The 14,171-nt window shown below is 35.6% G+C and overlaps 1 protein-coding gene across 4 annotated transcripts in view; it reads left to right on the plus strand.

Moving 5' to 3' along the window:
* DYNC2H1 (dynein cytoplasmic 2 heavy chain 1) overlaps positions 1–14,171 on the plus strand; it is a 143,715-nt gene that overhangs the window by 91,298 nt on the left and 38,246 nt on the right. For 3 of the 4 annotated variants that reach the window (XM_021529338.4, XM_085575766.1, XM_085575770.1), the window contains one exon: positions 140–244. In XM_021529338.4, the coding sequence (XP_021385013.3) occupies positions 140–244 (105 nt within the window). Of the gene's footprint in view, positions 1–139; positions 245–1,828; positions 1,936–14,171 lie in introns of those variants that run through there. The other variant, XM_085575767.1, reaches the window with a different exon arrangement.

Genomic DNA, 14,171 nt, shown 5'->3' on the forward strand with positions numbered 1-14,171 from the left:
TAATATGTCATGTCTTATATAATTATTTTAATATTTGTGTTGTGCTCTGCACGTAATGAAATTTTCAGCATATGCTATTAATTTTCATGAGTGGAATAAAAAGTTCCTCTGTTCTGTCTATTCTTTTCTTCTTACGCAGGATTATCGTAATATTATTGAAAGCCTTCCAGAAGATGATAAACCTGACTTTTTTGGCCTGCCAGCTAATATTGCTCGTTCATCACAGCGTATCATTAGTTCCCAGGTAACATTAGCATTTTTCATCAACCTCTGAATCTTTTCTGCAGCCATTATAAGCTGGAAAACCCAACCACCTGTTCATAAATGCAGTTTCCATAAGAAAGTCAGAGTAAATTGATGTAAGTTTGATATTTCAACTTCTATCTGTAGAATATTTTAATAGAATAACATTTAATCTTTAGTTACAGGAGTATTAATTTAGAACTTACACAAATTAATATTGAGAAAGCTTCCAATAGCAAAATTCAGTTCACATTGAAGACTGGTATGATAGTTTTACACATAGAAGATTTTATGCTTTTGTTGGATTAGGAATTCTGAAGAATTTTTTCCAGAAGTGCCAGAATTTTTCCAATTAGTCAAAAATTCCATTCCAATTAGAAATGTGTTTTTTTAAGTGAAGTCTGGATGAGAGCATACAATTACAGTATAAGTGCAGATAAACAGTACAAATCTTTTAAATACTTAGTAGCATAGCTTATTTGACTAGTAAATTAGTTGTGTCAGATCATGTGAAAGTTGATGGATTTGTGACTCTTAAATTACAGCTCTGGAATCAATTGGTCTGTATATCAAGACTCTCCTTAATTTTCTGCTGTGTGCTGTCTTATGTATGGACAAGTTATAGAGGGGAAAAGATTAAATCATAGAATCATAGGTTGGAAGAAACTTCAGTGATCATGGGGTCCAACCTTTCTTGGCAAAATGAGTTGGAAGTTCCCTATAACTGGAATTTCCTCTGAATTCAAGACTAAGAATTACAGTTTTATTTAAAAGTATCTAATTGTTTGCTCACAGCCACTTAAAAAGGGCTCCAAGCAGAAATTTCCTATTGCTGTAAGACCTCTGATCTACTGAAAATAAAAGAAAAGCATTTGAGTATTATATATATGTTGCCTATGAAATATAGTACTGGTAAATATGTTTACATATTTCTGTTCACTAAAATCCATAGCTATATTGTCAAACTATTTCTGGTTTCTTTAGAATATGAAAACTTAAAGATATGTAAAGAAATCAGTAGGATGAAGGTGCATAAGGTAATAGGATGAACGCAAGAACTTGTCTATTACAAAGCTGATACATGCTCCGAGATTCAACATAGCTCTCTTTGATTTTGTCTTAAAATCATTTACATAAACATCAATTTAGATGCTTTTTTTTCTCTCAGATTCACTGTAGACTGCTCATAATTTTTTTTTTATTTCAACTGTGCTTGCATAACTTGTTAAAATCTGCAGTTGTTAAAAATGCTAATATTTGAAAATCAGAATAGACTCAGAGTTCCTGTGTGAAGGGAAATAGATAATGAGTGCATTTACATGTAAACTCACACTCTGCTGAACTGGTGTGCCATAGCATTGATTATAAGCTATAGACTATGGGTTATAATCTTGAAAATGTGAGACTGCTCTAGTTACAGTTCTGTGAGATGATTTTTTTTGTCATATGAGATATTTTCTCATCCTTCCGATAGTATTTTGCAGTATTTCTTTAAGTCTTAGGCAATTTAAGTAACAGAAATGAGAGATTTTCCTTAAATTGTGCTTCTTCCTCACTGTGAATACTACTCCTTTTCCATTTCCAGCAGTTTGGCAGCTGTTTTAGATCCATAGGTGATCCCGTGATTCACAACTGGAAATTCAGTGTTTTTTTAACAGGACTGTTTCTCAGAAATCCATTACCAAGCTAAAGGTAATGAGCAAGGGTAGTCAGAAATCAGTTGATACCAGCTCAATCATTTACTTAGATGGGATCTGTGGATGGTTAGTACTTCTGAAATTAGACCTTAGTTGTGCAGACTTGAACCACACAGTGAAGTAAAGAGATTGAATCATTAACTGTCAATGATAATCATTAATTAGTACTGTGAAAAAATCTTTTCTTATGAAGCATTAGGAAGCAACAGTTACCACCAGTAAACCCCCACTTAAATTGCCACTTCCCTCTTTCAAGGGACTTTAGGGAGTACTTTCCTGATTAAGCTTTCACCTGCACATGAGAGCTGAGCTGCCATGTCACTAGTATTAGAAAGGTGAAATGTAGTACCATGTCCACTACTTCACTGATTCTCTAGACTTTCTATGAATATTATTAATTTTTCATGCCTAGAAGTGACAGCTTTTGTTGCTGCAGCACTTCAGTAGAAACATCTTGCAGCGCAGTGCAGCATTTTGAAGTCATGCAGAATATCTCTTCTCTAAGCTATGCATTGCTAGTGTTTGGGTAAACCTAAAGCATCAGTAAAAAGAAAGGGTCTTTTTAAAGAAATTTTACAAGTGTTGTTGTGTTACTATATTCACAGCTTCTCAGCAGAAAACTTTTCTAATTTAAAAGTTGAATATTGCTACCAGTATTATTTTTACATTGGCAATTACTAATTGATTTATTAGAAATTATGTTTTGCAATATTCTCTAGTGTAATTCAGAGAGAATTAATACTGAATTCATACAGGTAAAAAAAAATTATTTAAAAGGACATGATCTTTTTAGAAACATGACTTAGTGTTTGTTTTTCTGAATTATGTGTTTAGTTGCTCTAAGTAGATGAAGATAAGTAAAGTTTTAGAGCCTGTATTTCTAGAGTTCACTGTGTTTCTGCCTCACCTGATGTTAGAATAAACCTTTGACACATCTCATGTGGAATATGGTTATGAATAATCTCACATCTCTTGCTATGCTCTCTTTGCAGAACAGTGTATTAAAATAGAAAAAAATCTCCACTGACAGTGCAGCTGCAGGAGTCAGTACACCTCATCCTACCTGTTTTACACTAGTAGAGAATTTATGTACTGCAGCTCAGTTTCCTCATACTCAACAACAGTCCTCACCACTTAGTCACAGTCATGCTCCTTCCTCCTGATCTGATAAACCCTGTATTTTGCCTGCACATTGGCCCATACTCAGATGGTCCAGCTCTCAGTCTTAAGTTATAGCCAGTGATTAGAGCAATCAGAATATGTGGAGCTTTGCTTTAGGCTTCCTGTGCAATGAGAAGAGTCTGTAATTTAGGTATCTCTCCACTGACCTTCTTGCAAAGTGGGCTTTTGGTGCCTGTGGACTCATCTCTTATTCTTAGTTGGGTGCTTTTACGAATTTTTATCAACAAATCCTTCATTATAATTGTAATAGAACTATATGTGTCATAAAAATAAAATTTTTAGATAAATGGAATTTTGACAGACTGAAACAGACTGACCTGCATATGTATTTTTAAACTTTGGAAAAGCAGTAAGAACTGTCCTGTTCTGTGGAGGATTTACTATACCTGCAACTAATATGCCTTATTGCCAGTAACCACCTGGGAGGATGAAATGAAGATGTAGAGGCATTGTTTTGTCTCCTGTCTTTGCACAGCAGACATATTCACTGCAGGCACTCTAGAGAGGGTAGCATGTGCTGTGTGATCCCAACAAATCCTGCCAAATGCAAATGACTGCAGCCTGTAAGTAGTAGCTATATATGATCACTCAGCTGGGTAATCTAAATATTCTTCAATAATACAGTAAATTATTTTGCAAAAAAAGACAATCAGTAGCTGGCAGGTTGCACAAGGTTCTTCAAACATGACTGCCAATGATAATGAATATGGCTAGCACGTTGTTTGCTCGTTGCTAGTTTCTGTATACAATACAATGTTTAATAATTCTAATAATATCTTGCCTCAGGAATTCAGCATTCTTTTACACGTTACAATACTTCACAGAGAGTATCATATGAGACAGGTTAAGTCTCGGTAGGTTTGAAGATTAGGTTGCTTTTGATATTTTCATGAATGAATGAGTACTCTCTCACATTATCATGCAAAAATAAAGGATAGTTACAGTCCCTATATACTTGGACAGCCTCTTGATTCTTTTATGTCCACCATCCCAGTGATAGCAGAAGTGGAAGGCAAGTCCAGATTTGCAGTAACTTTTTATGACTTCCTGATGTTGATTGTGCATGCATAATTGAAACTTGTTTTTTAAAGTTCATGAAGTACTGTCTCAAGTGAGTGGGACCCCCATGCTGGAGCAGGGAAAGAGAGTGAGGAGAAAATGTGTGATGAACTGACCACAGCCCACATTCTGTGTTGCTCTGCACTCTTCGGTTTGCAAGAGGTAGAGATTTCAGGAATGAAGTTGAGCCCAGGAAGAAGTGAGGGATGGTGAGAAGGCATTTGAAGATTAATTTCTCATTATCCTAGTCAGATTTGATTAGCAATAAATTAAATTAATTTCCACACTTCAAGTCTGTTTTGCTTATGATGGTAATTGGAGACTGATCTCTCCCTGTCCTTAGCTCATCCCATGAACCTTTCCTTATGTTTTCTTTTCCCTGTCCCTCTGGGGAGTGATGAAACAGCTTTGGTGGGCCCCTGGTGGCCAGCCAAGGTCAACCCTTAGAATGCTGAATGACATCAGAGTTGTAAAATAATCCTTCGGGACTCATTGCTGAAGAGTCCACAGACTATAGCTTCTCACCAATTTTTCACAGAAATACTACAAAAATTACTTGTTTCTAGATTTTATATATAAATTAAAAATTTTGAGCTCTGAATACATATAACCTAAATATCAACTGGGTACCAGTTAACTTCAACTGAACTTGCTGGAAGTATTTTTCCTTCTATATTTTGTCCTTTGTTATTTTATTTGCTTTTCAGCCCAATCAGTGATACTCTGCAGTTTAGGAGGTTCAGATTGTGCAACAAAATTATTTGCTTTAAGAAATTTTTCATACTAATTTTATAGTATCAAATGGTATTCAAATCTGTCTATCATTTTTTATGACAGGGTAGAAGATATAAGGTAATTTATTTTTCTCAGATTTAATTTTTAAAATTTTCCTCCTTGGTAGAAGTCATGAACTTCCCCCCCTTACCAGAACTGACATATTTTTTTGGGTAGTCACTACATATTGGCAAGGAAACTAATATAATAGAGAAAATATTTTCTAAGGGTGATAGTCATCTAACAAAGCTTTATTTTTTTAAGAGTTAGGTCCCTAATCTAATGGTTATCTAGGCTCCCTGTGTATTACAGTCCAGCTCCAAGATATCGAATTCATACCTGCCATGGAGTGAATTATGTAGATGTGTGAAATCCTGTTTCCTTTACTGATATTATCTTCAATTGGTGTTTTAATATTTCTGAAAATGCCTTCTGTGTTAAGACAAATATTTATTAAGTTGTTATTGTAACATTTCCCACAAGTCAAGGATATTTTAAAAACAGATATTGTGGAATTAGAGTTTATCTTTGAAATACACAGAGAGGTTCTGGTAGAGTTTTAGTTCAGCTCTTACAGGATATTTTGTTTAAATCCTGCTGGAAAAGACTTGTGATGTATTTATTGATTCAAGCCTCTTCAAATTCCCCTGACTGACATTGGAACAATTTCGTATGAGTTTGTTTTTCTTTTAAGTATTTAGGTACTGTGATAGAAAAATACGATAAGTCAAATTCAAAGCCAATTGAAATTAAAACAAAGAAACCCCAGTGTAATATCTCTCAACTAGCTTGAATCATATTAATATTATCCACCTCTTCTTTGCTATTCATCCATTTTATTTTTTGTTCCTAAGGAAAGACAAGCAGCTACAGGGAATAATGTGTGCCAATCTTAGATAGGCATCTAAAATAAAGCAGTGAATCACCTTTTGGAATTACCTATTTTTTCCATTGACCTTTGAGTCAAGCTTTGTAATAGTGTCAGCAGCATTCCTAATACTCATATAATGAACATTTTAATGAGCATTTAAGAGATTAAAGAAAATACCTGTAACTATGAAGTGTTGCTTACTCAAAATTCTTTTCTTCTGAAAACTGGATTGCTTGAAAACTTAGATTCTTATTAGAACAGGATTTTGAAAATAGTTATTTTGCTGTTTCTTCATTGAGTATTGTAACAATGTAAATATAGTTATTACACTTGCATTTCATATCCAAGTATTCAATCTCAAATTGAAAATTTCAGGAGGAGGAAGTGAAGTTTCAAGCATCCTAAAGTATTCAAGTTACAGTGCTTGTCTCAAAGACAAAAAAGGGATTTTATTAATTAGTAGACATGGTTTTTTGCTTGTTTTATTTTCCAGGGCAGTGAAAGACCAACACATTCCAAATTTAATTTTTTTTTTGTTAACAGTTTTATTTTATTCAACTGCCTAAGGTAAGTGAATGGTTCCCACCATTATGCATCATCAGTCAAGGCTATCATGCACATTAAAGGCAGAGAGTGTGCTTGTGAGACTGACCTTGTGAGACTTGCCCACTGTTTGCCAGGGTGCCAAGAGTACACTCAAATCTCCTAGTTGAGATCATTGATAAAGATATTAAACAGAACTGGCTGCACTTCTGAGCATCAGGAGCACCACTGGTGACCGGCCAACAGCTGGACTGAAGTCCTTGTTAGTGTGTTCATGTTCTTTGCATAAGCTGTTTATTTCCCAATATTATCTGCTCCTTTGTTTCCTACACCATGCACAGAGGCCTTAGAATACTTCAGGTTTTATGTACCATGCCTCTGTTATATTCTCTTACATTTGGCCAATGCCCCATGTTTTCTTTGAACTTTTTCATACATGTTGAAACCCATTTCACCCCTAATTGTTTCCTACTGGTGTTATCTCTAGCTGGACCTTGGCTTTTCTAATTTCATCTTGGATTGCCCAAGCAGTTCTTCCACTGTCCTTGATTTTTCTTCTTATATGTTCCTTTTTTTAACCTTTCAATCTATGGAGATACTCCATGCTTACTTAGTCATTTAGCTAAAAATCCTGGCCTTTCTATATAATGAGGAGACTTGTTCTGAAGCTCATTCAAAAATAGTCCTATTTCCCCTTTTTAATTAACTGAAATTAATGTTCTGTCCACTCTAATGCCTCAAATTTTCCCCCTGCTTACTATAATATATTTTCCCTCTTCCTTATGGCCATTAAACTGGTGTCTTATTTCCTAAGTCCAAAATCTTAATTCTGCAGTTTACTTCATGGCTATCCTTAACATATATATAAATAATAATTATCTACCTGCATTTGCAATTTAGGCTGTTAACCAGCACTTCAGAAATTTCTTTCAGTGAAGTCATCATTTCACACATATTTGAAATGTAAAGATGCAGAGTTGCAAATAATGGTATTTAGAAGGCTTCTGTGACTAGAAGGTAACTCTTAATTTAAGATTTTGCAAGCTCTAATTCCCATGAGAAATGTGTTAATGCAGTTCTTTGACATAGTATAAAGCTTGTATGTTTTTTCTTAATCTCAGTAAAAATCTCATCTTGCAGATCACTGCTATAAATATAAATTTGTTTTTGTACAGAATTCCAGTGCACAGCAGTATACTACAGGGGCTATTTAAAAATGCCTAGGAATGATCTGTGCCTGTATTCATACTTATTTTCATGTGGGAGGAGTGACTGATACCCCAGAGGGTTTTGCTGACGTTCAGTGAGACCTGGACAGGTTGGGAGGTTGGGCAGAGGGCAAGCTAATGCAGTTCAGCAAAGGCAAATGCAGGGTCCTGCACCTGGAGAAGAATAACCCCAGGCACCAGCACAGGCTGGGGCTGACCTGCTGGAAAGCAGCTCTGCAGAGAGGGACCTGGGGGTCCTTGGGGACAACAAGCTGCCCCTGAGCCAGCAGTGTCCTTGTGGCTGAGAAGGCTGGTGGTGTCCTGGGGTGCATCAGGAAGAGCAGAGCCAGCAGGTCAGGGGAGGTGAACCTGTCCCTCTATTCATCCCTGGTGAGGCACATCTGGAGTGCTGTGTCCAGGGCTGGGCTCCTCAGGACAAGAAAGATAAGGAGCTACTGGAGGGGGCTCCAGGGAGGACTGTGAGGCTTGGGGGACTGAAGCATCTGTCTTAGAAGGAAAGGCTGAGAGAGGTAGGTCTGTTTTACCTGGAAAAGGGGAAACTGAGGGATTTTATCAATGCTTACGGATATCTTAAGGGTGGGTATCAAGAAGATGTGGCCAGAATCTCTTCAGTGGTGCCCAGTGACAGGACAGGGGGCACAAACTGAATCACAGGATGTTCCATCTGAGGAAAAACTTCCTAAAGAGGGTGACAGAAAACTGGGATAGGCTGCCCAAGAGGATGGGGTTGAATATCTCCTCTTCTGGAAAAAATAAAAACCATTCTGGAGGTGATGCTGTGTGGCCTGCTCTGGGTGAACCTGCTTTGGCAGGGGCTTGGACTAGATGATCTTTAGAGATCCCTTCCAACCCCAACCATTCTGTGATTCATACCATGACATTTTATACTCATCAAGAATGGCAGCTGAATCATTTGAAAACTTGAGAGATTGTTCTAGCAGAAACTTAACATAGGAAATTAATATTCACATGTTACATCAGCATGACATAAAAATTATGGTGTCTGAACAATGTGAAGTTTACAAAATCTGGCAAAAACATATTGCTGAGTTGAATACTCCATAGGAATTAATACTAGCACAGAAATCTCACACTGAATCATAGATGGGATTGCTTAAAGAGAAATAACAATTTCTTTAATGAAATCCATCAGAAATCAAAAGACTAGCTAATTGAGCCATAGTGTAGTGACTAAATAGAGTATTTATTTAAAATAAATACTCTTGCTCTTCTGTCTGTACTTGAAAATGAGAAAATTTGTTGGAAAAAAGTTACCTTTTTATAACATTTTTATTATGGATATTTCTTAAGCTAAAATTAATATTAAACTAATAATGAAGAACAGAGTGAAGCAATCTAGTAAAGTAGATAAGGTACAAACCAGGGTCAGGAAACATGAAGCAAATTTTACCTCATTATGTGTAATTGCAGTGATCTCACTGATTTCCATAAAAAAGCTTCTTATCATTAGGTTCTTTTTTTTTTAGTTTCTGATGTGCATTTATTTTCAGCAAGTCAATGTCTGATTCTGTGCCTCTTTCTACTATTCGTTGCATATCCTTTTACTTAGATTAAAACTGGTCTCTGTCTCACTAAAACTGTGATCAGATATATGCTTCCAGTGCTGCTTTTTGCCTTGTTTCTGAGAGGAACAGAGACAGAAGGTAGAGGGGGGGTATATGAGGACACTGGCAACTCTTAAATTGCTGGATCATGCTTGAGTTTGTACACCAAATCTTCAAGGTTGTCATTACCCAAGTAAGATAAAGAAAAGTTAGGATACGTCCACCCAATATTGCAGTTGTGTATCTGACTGCAAAATTTCTACTGTATGGGCTGTGGTGTGTGGTTATTTTTCAAGGTACAGCTGTAATGATAGCTATAGCTTCTTGAGTGTTTGTCAACAGACACAATTTTCTCTTTATCAATCCAGCTCAGAGGCTCAGAGCAAGAATTTTATATTTACTATTCCTCCATAATTCTAATTATGCCACACAGAGTAATATGTGTATAATTATTGAAAAGTATATTAAAGCAATTTGTATTATTATTGAATCTCTTGTATTATTACTAAAGATTCCAGATGAACATGAAATTATTTTCTGAAAATAATTTAGCAATTATATAACCTTTCAATTGTTCAGAGCATTTAATTGCTGACATTTATTACATCCCACATCAAAAATACATGACTAACAGTCTCTAGTAGAAATTGATGAGTAATGTCAACCTGTATTTATTATCCTGCAACTGAGAGATCTGAGTACTTAAAAGGAATTTTTGAATTGTGGGGATTATTTTGAATACACCTATGGTGATGCATGAAAGAAATGTGCTGTACTCTTGATACTGTGACTTGTGGAAGTCACAGTACTGTGCTCTAACAAAAAGAGCTGGAAAACATTTCTTTACCAATTTAGTGAATGAATGTAATGCTTCAAATAACCTTATTAATTCTCATAGGACTGGTACTGTGTATATGAAAATATATTGGTGGTGTTCTGCATGTGAGAAGATGGTTCTCTTCTGAAAACCAGCTGCCATTTTCCAGTCTCCTTCAATTTTGTCTGTGTGTGTGATTAGTTAAGGTCAACCACCTCTTCTGGCGCTCCCTTTAGCTTCATAGTCTCTAGGTAATGTGTATCCTGCAGACCTCTACGAAGTAAAGCTCTCTGTAATTCTTTAGGAGAAGGTTCAACTTGGGCTTGTACTGTCCATCTACAGAAAGTCTGCTGACTTTCTTCCTTCCTCCCCTGAACTTCTGCTCTACAGAGGGTCTTCCTGTTGTCAAAGGTATATGATACATGATCCTCTTCTGTATGAAGGAACATACAGGAGCGATCAATGTCTTTGCCACATTTACTTTGTATTTGATTGAGAAGGCATGTATCTGTATAGAGTTCAGCCCTACTTCACATCCTTAATGAGTGAAAGTGCAGCTTTGAGGTGGCCTTGATGGAACAAGAAAAGAACAAGCATAGATCTATACTGTCTCTTACTGATCCACATGTACTAGGAATGATTTGCTTACAAGTGCCATTTTACCTTCATCCTAACAGCATCCATGGATCCTGTCCCTGCAGAGAGGGTAAGGGACACAGGCAGGGACTGAAAGTCAGAGAGGATTCAATACCAGCTCAGTCTTAGGCTACTTTCTCAGCAATGAGGGAACAGCAGCCAAGCTGTGAGAAACTGTATGGAAGCACCTGGTTCTGGCAGAAGGGATGTCACACAGAAACCTGCTCCCTCTTGTGACACAGTAAAGACACTTGCCTGCACTGGGTTAGTACTTTCACAATATTTACCAAAGTACTTAAGCTATAGCTTCATATTTTAGTTTGAGTGTAAAGTTTTATAAAACCAGAATTATCTCCTTGAACAGCTGTGTAAATGGATATATTGTTTCATTCAGAGAAATGGAGCATACAAGTGTTTTCTGTGCTAATACTACATCCTTTTAAAACTGGTAGATGGCAGTAGAGTATCTGCTTTGACATCTGTAGATTTGCTTAGAGGACTTGGCTAGATTTTTGTACAAAAATAAAAATTATTTTTTATATGTTCCATAATCTTGAAAAAAGTACCAGCTATCTGACTAACGAATCTTTCCAGCTTTGCATTCTTAGAACAGTAATCATATTGAGTTCAGAAATTATTGATCTGATGTTTTTTTTTAATTCGCTGACAGAATTTCACAGGATATTTTTGATTGTGTTACGTTCCTCTTTTTCAAGTCTTAATCCTGTGTATAAAATTTGATTTGATTCTGAAATGAATACAAGACTTAAATGTAAGTCTATGTTTATTTTATATCATATTTGTGAAGTAGCATTTTTTACAGTAGTTGTGAATGAGTGAAAGCAAGGCTTTCTTCATCTTGTGCATGAGTAAATAACAGAAATAGATTTTGTGTTCCTAGAAATCTGTCTTGTGTAAGTTTCAGAGAAGGAAGAGTTAAAATCTTGACATTTCCTCATTTTTATTTTTTCCATAAAATTTACGTAGTTCCACAGGAAGCCTAATGGGAACATTAATTATCTTTATAGCTTTCCATTGTGATCATTATCTCTCTTAACTTCTGTAGATGCACCCAAAAATATGTAATAAATTAAAAAGCTGAGATGTACATGTAATTTAATAACTAGGTAAATAAATATTGACATTCTTAGTTTGACCACCCCTCCTTTCTTAATATATGCAATTTGTATTTTTCTGTGCTGATAACTCAGAAACTCATGATAACTCATGCACATGCAGTGCATGAATTTTCCTCTAAGAATAGAGAAAATACTGGATTGCAGTTTCTGTAGACTGTTGATCAGTATTAGATGCATTGTTCACAACTAAATTGGTCTATTGAATTTCTTGTATAAATACTGTTATGATTACTTAGCCTTACTTAAAACAGACAGATTCTGCAAAGAGTTGAGATTCTGAATAATCTTTCCCCCCCTCTTTAAACAGACCATTATTGGTGATTGCTTTTATGTTTTTATTACCTCTTTATCTATCCGTCTTGTATTTTTAATGAAGGTACTATTTTCCTGCTTAATGGTAGATTTTTTCACTGTTATTATTCAGAATATTCAGATTGGCATTTGGTGTGAACTACCTCAACATGTAAGAGCTTTTAGTGCATAATACATAAAAAGAATACATTTCAATGACAAAGGAGAACATTCAAGGGTTAGGCATTGTAAAAGTACTCTTACTTTGAGTACTCTGTATTATACAGCTATGATTAAATTTTCAGTTCCCTTAGTACTATAAGTACATACCTGGGTTAGAGTGCAAAGGATACAATTCTACAGACCTGGATGTATGCATCTGTGCTGATCACTTCTGATCTTGCTGTGTGCTCACAGAAGCATCATGTTTAAGGCAAGCTTAATATAGAGGAAGTTTTGAAATTGATTATAGGTAAGAAATTGATTATAGGTTAGCCTGATGGTATTTTGTATATAGTTCATTGAGAGAAACTGAATTCTTCTCAAGCTTTGTAACTAGGTTTCTAGGAAATTAAATTAAAATCCCCTAAATTAAAATTCTAATTTCTACAGCATAGACCCATCTATCTCAGGTACCTATGTAAGGAACTTAGTTTTCCTATGTACTCAATAAGATAACCTTTCAAATGCAAGTTGTCCCTCTTAAGATCTGTCTACTGATAATTTAGGGAGGTTAAGGTGATAATATTTTTCATTAAGTTTTAAGTAAGCTTAAATAAGTGCCTAAGGATAGGTAAGGGCAAGTTTGTGCTTGCCTAATATGACTGTGTACAGTGCCCTCTTTCAATCTAAGAGTTGTTTCATCTTCTTAAATACAGATTCCTAATCATATTCCCTTGTCATCTGAACCAAGGTCTCCTTCCTTCTAGGTACTTACCCAGTCTGTGTGTTCATTTCTATCCTTTTGCTTTGGTTTTCCTATGACCTCCTGAAATGTATTCCAGATAATCCTTTTTTCTTTTAAATCCTATTTCTCTTCCAACTCAAAACTTAACTTCTGTTGCTTGAGGTGAAAAGTGGAGCAATTGCAAGCATACTACAATCCCTTGGACACTTCTGTGATACACCTGAGAATTCTAATAGGGTGATGTATCCCACTCATGGTTTTATTAAGGTCCCTCCCAGTATTAACACTCTTTTGTCCCAGTCCATGCATTTGACTCTTATTTTACAGGACATAAACCAAAACCAGAAAGGTCCAGATTTGATATTATGGGAAACTGTTGAATTATTAGGGTGGTAAAGCAGTGGAAGAGGTCATCCAGTGAGGTTGTTCAGTCTCTGTACTTGAGATTTTTCAAAACCACATAAACCCCTGAGCAACCTGGTCTAATTTTAAAGCTCATCATGCTTCCAACAGATTAGACTAGAAACCTCCTTAGTTTCTTTCTAGCATTAATTGTTCTATGATCCTATTTAAAAAAATATTTTCATTTTCATAACAATCAGAAAGAGACTGATTTGAGAGTACTAAATAAACATTTTCTCAAGCTTTAGCTGATTCAAAGTAGCATAGACTGGTCAATACTCCAGGGAACTTCACTGGGATTTGTGAGAATTAAATACTTTCACCTCTCAAGTTCTAATATCAAACTGGTAATCATACTAATTAGTAATATGTGTTACTATTTTACAATCTGTAATTCTTTCCTAAATTTGGACAGATGTCCTGCCGTCAAATTTGCAGTCCATTAGCAAAAGTTTGGGGTGTTGAAGCAGTTCAAAGGTGAGGTTAACCTGAGTATTTTGACATGAATCAAATGTATTTTCATCTGTATCTTGAATGTGAATGACTGTTCTAGGTTAAAATTTTGAAAAAATATTCAGGTGGAAAGAGCTACCAGTACAAAAAGTTTCAGCCTAACCGATTAATTAAAAAAAAAAAAAAATCAGTGAATTAAAAACTGTGCTGTCATGGAAACTTTAGGAGTAAATTGTGCTATCATCATACCTGCTATAGCTGAGAAAAGAAATGGGATGAACTGTGAAGATTTAAAGATGTTCCATGAACATGTGATGAAGATCATTGTGTGTTATAGTGCTCCAGAACACAGAGAGTTAAGAC

The sequence above is a fragment of the Lonchura striata genome, chromosome 1, assembly GCF_050655825.1.
Source record: "Lonchura striata isolate lonStrDom1 chromosome 1, ASM5065582v1, whole genome shotgun sequence".
Lineage (NCBI taxonomy): Eukaryota > Metazoa > Chordata > Aves > Passeriformes > Estrildidae > Lonchura > Lonchura striata.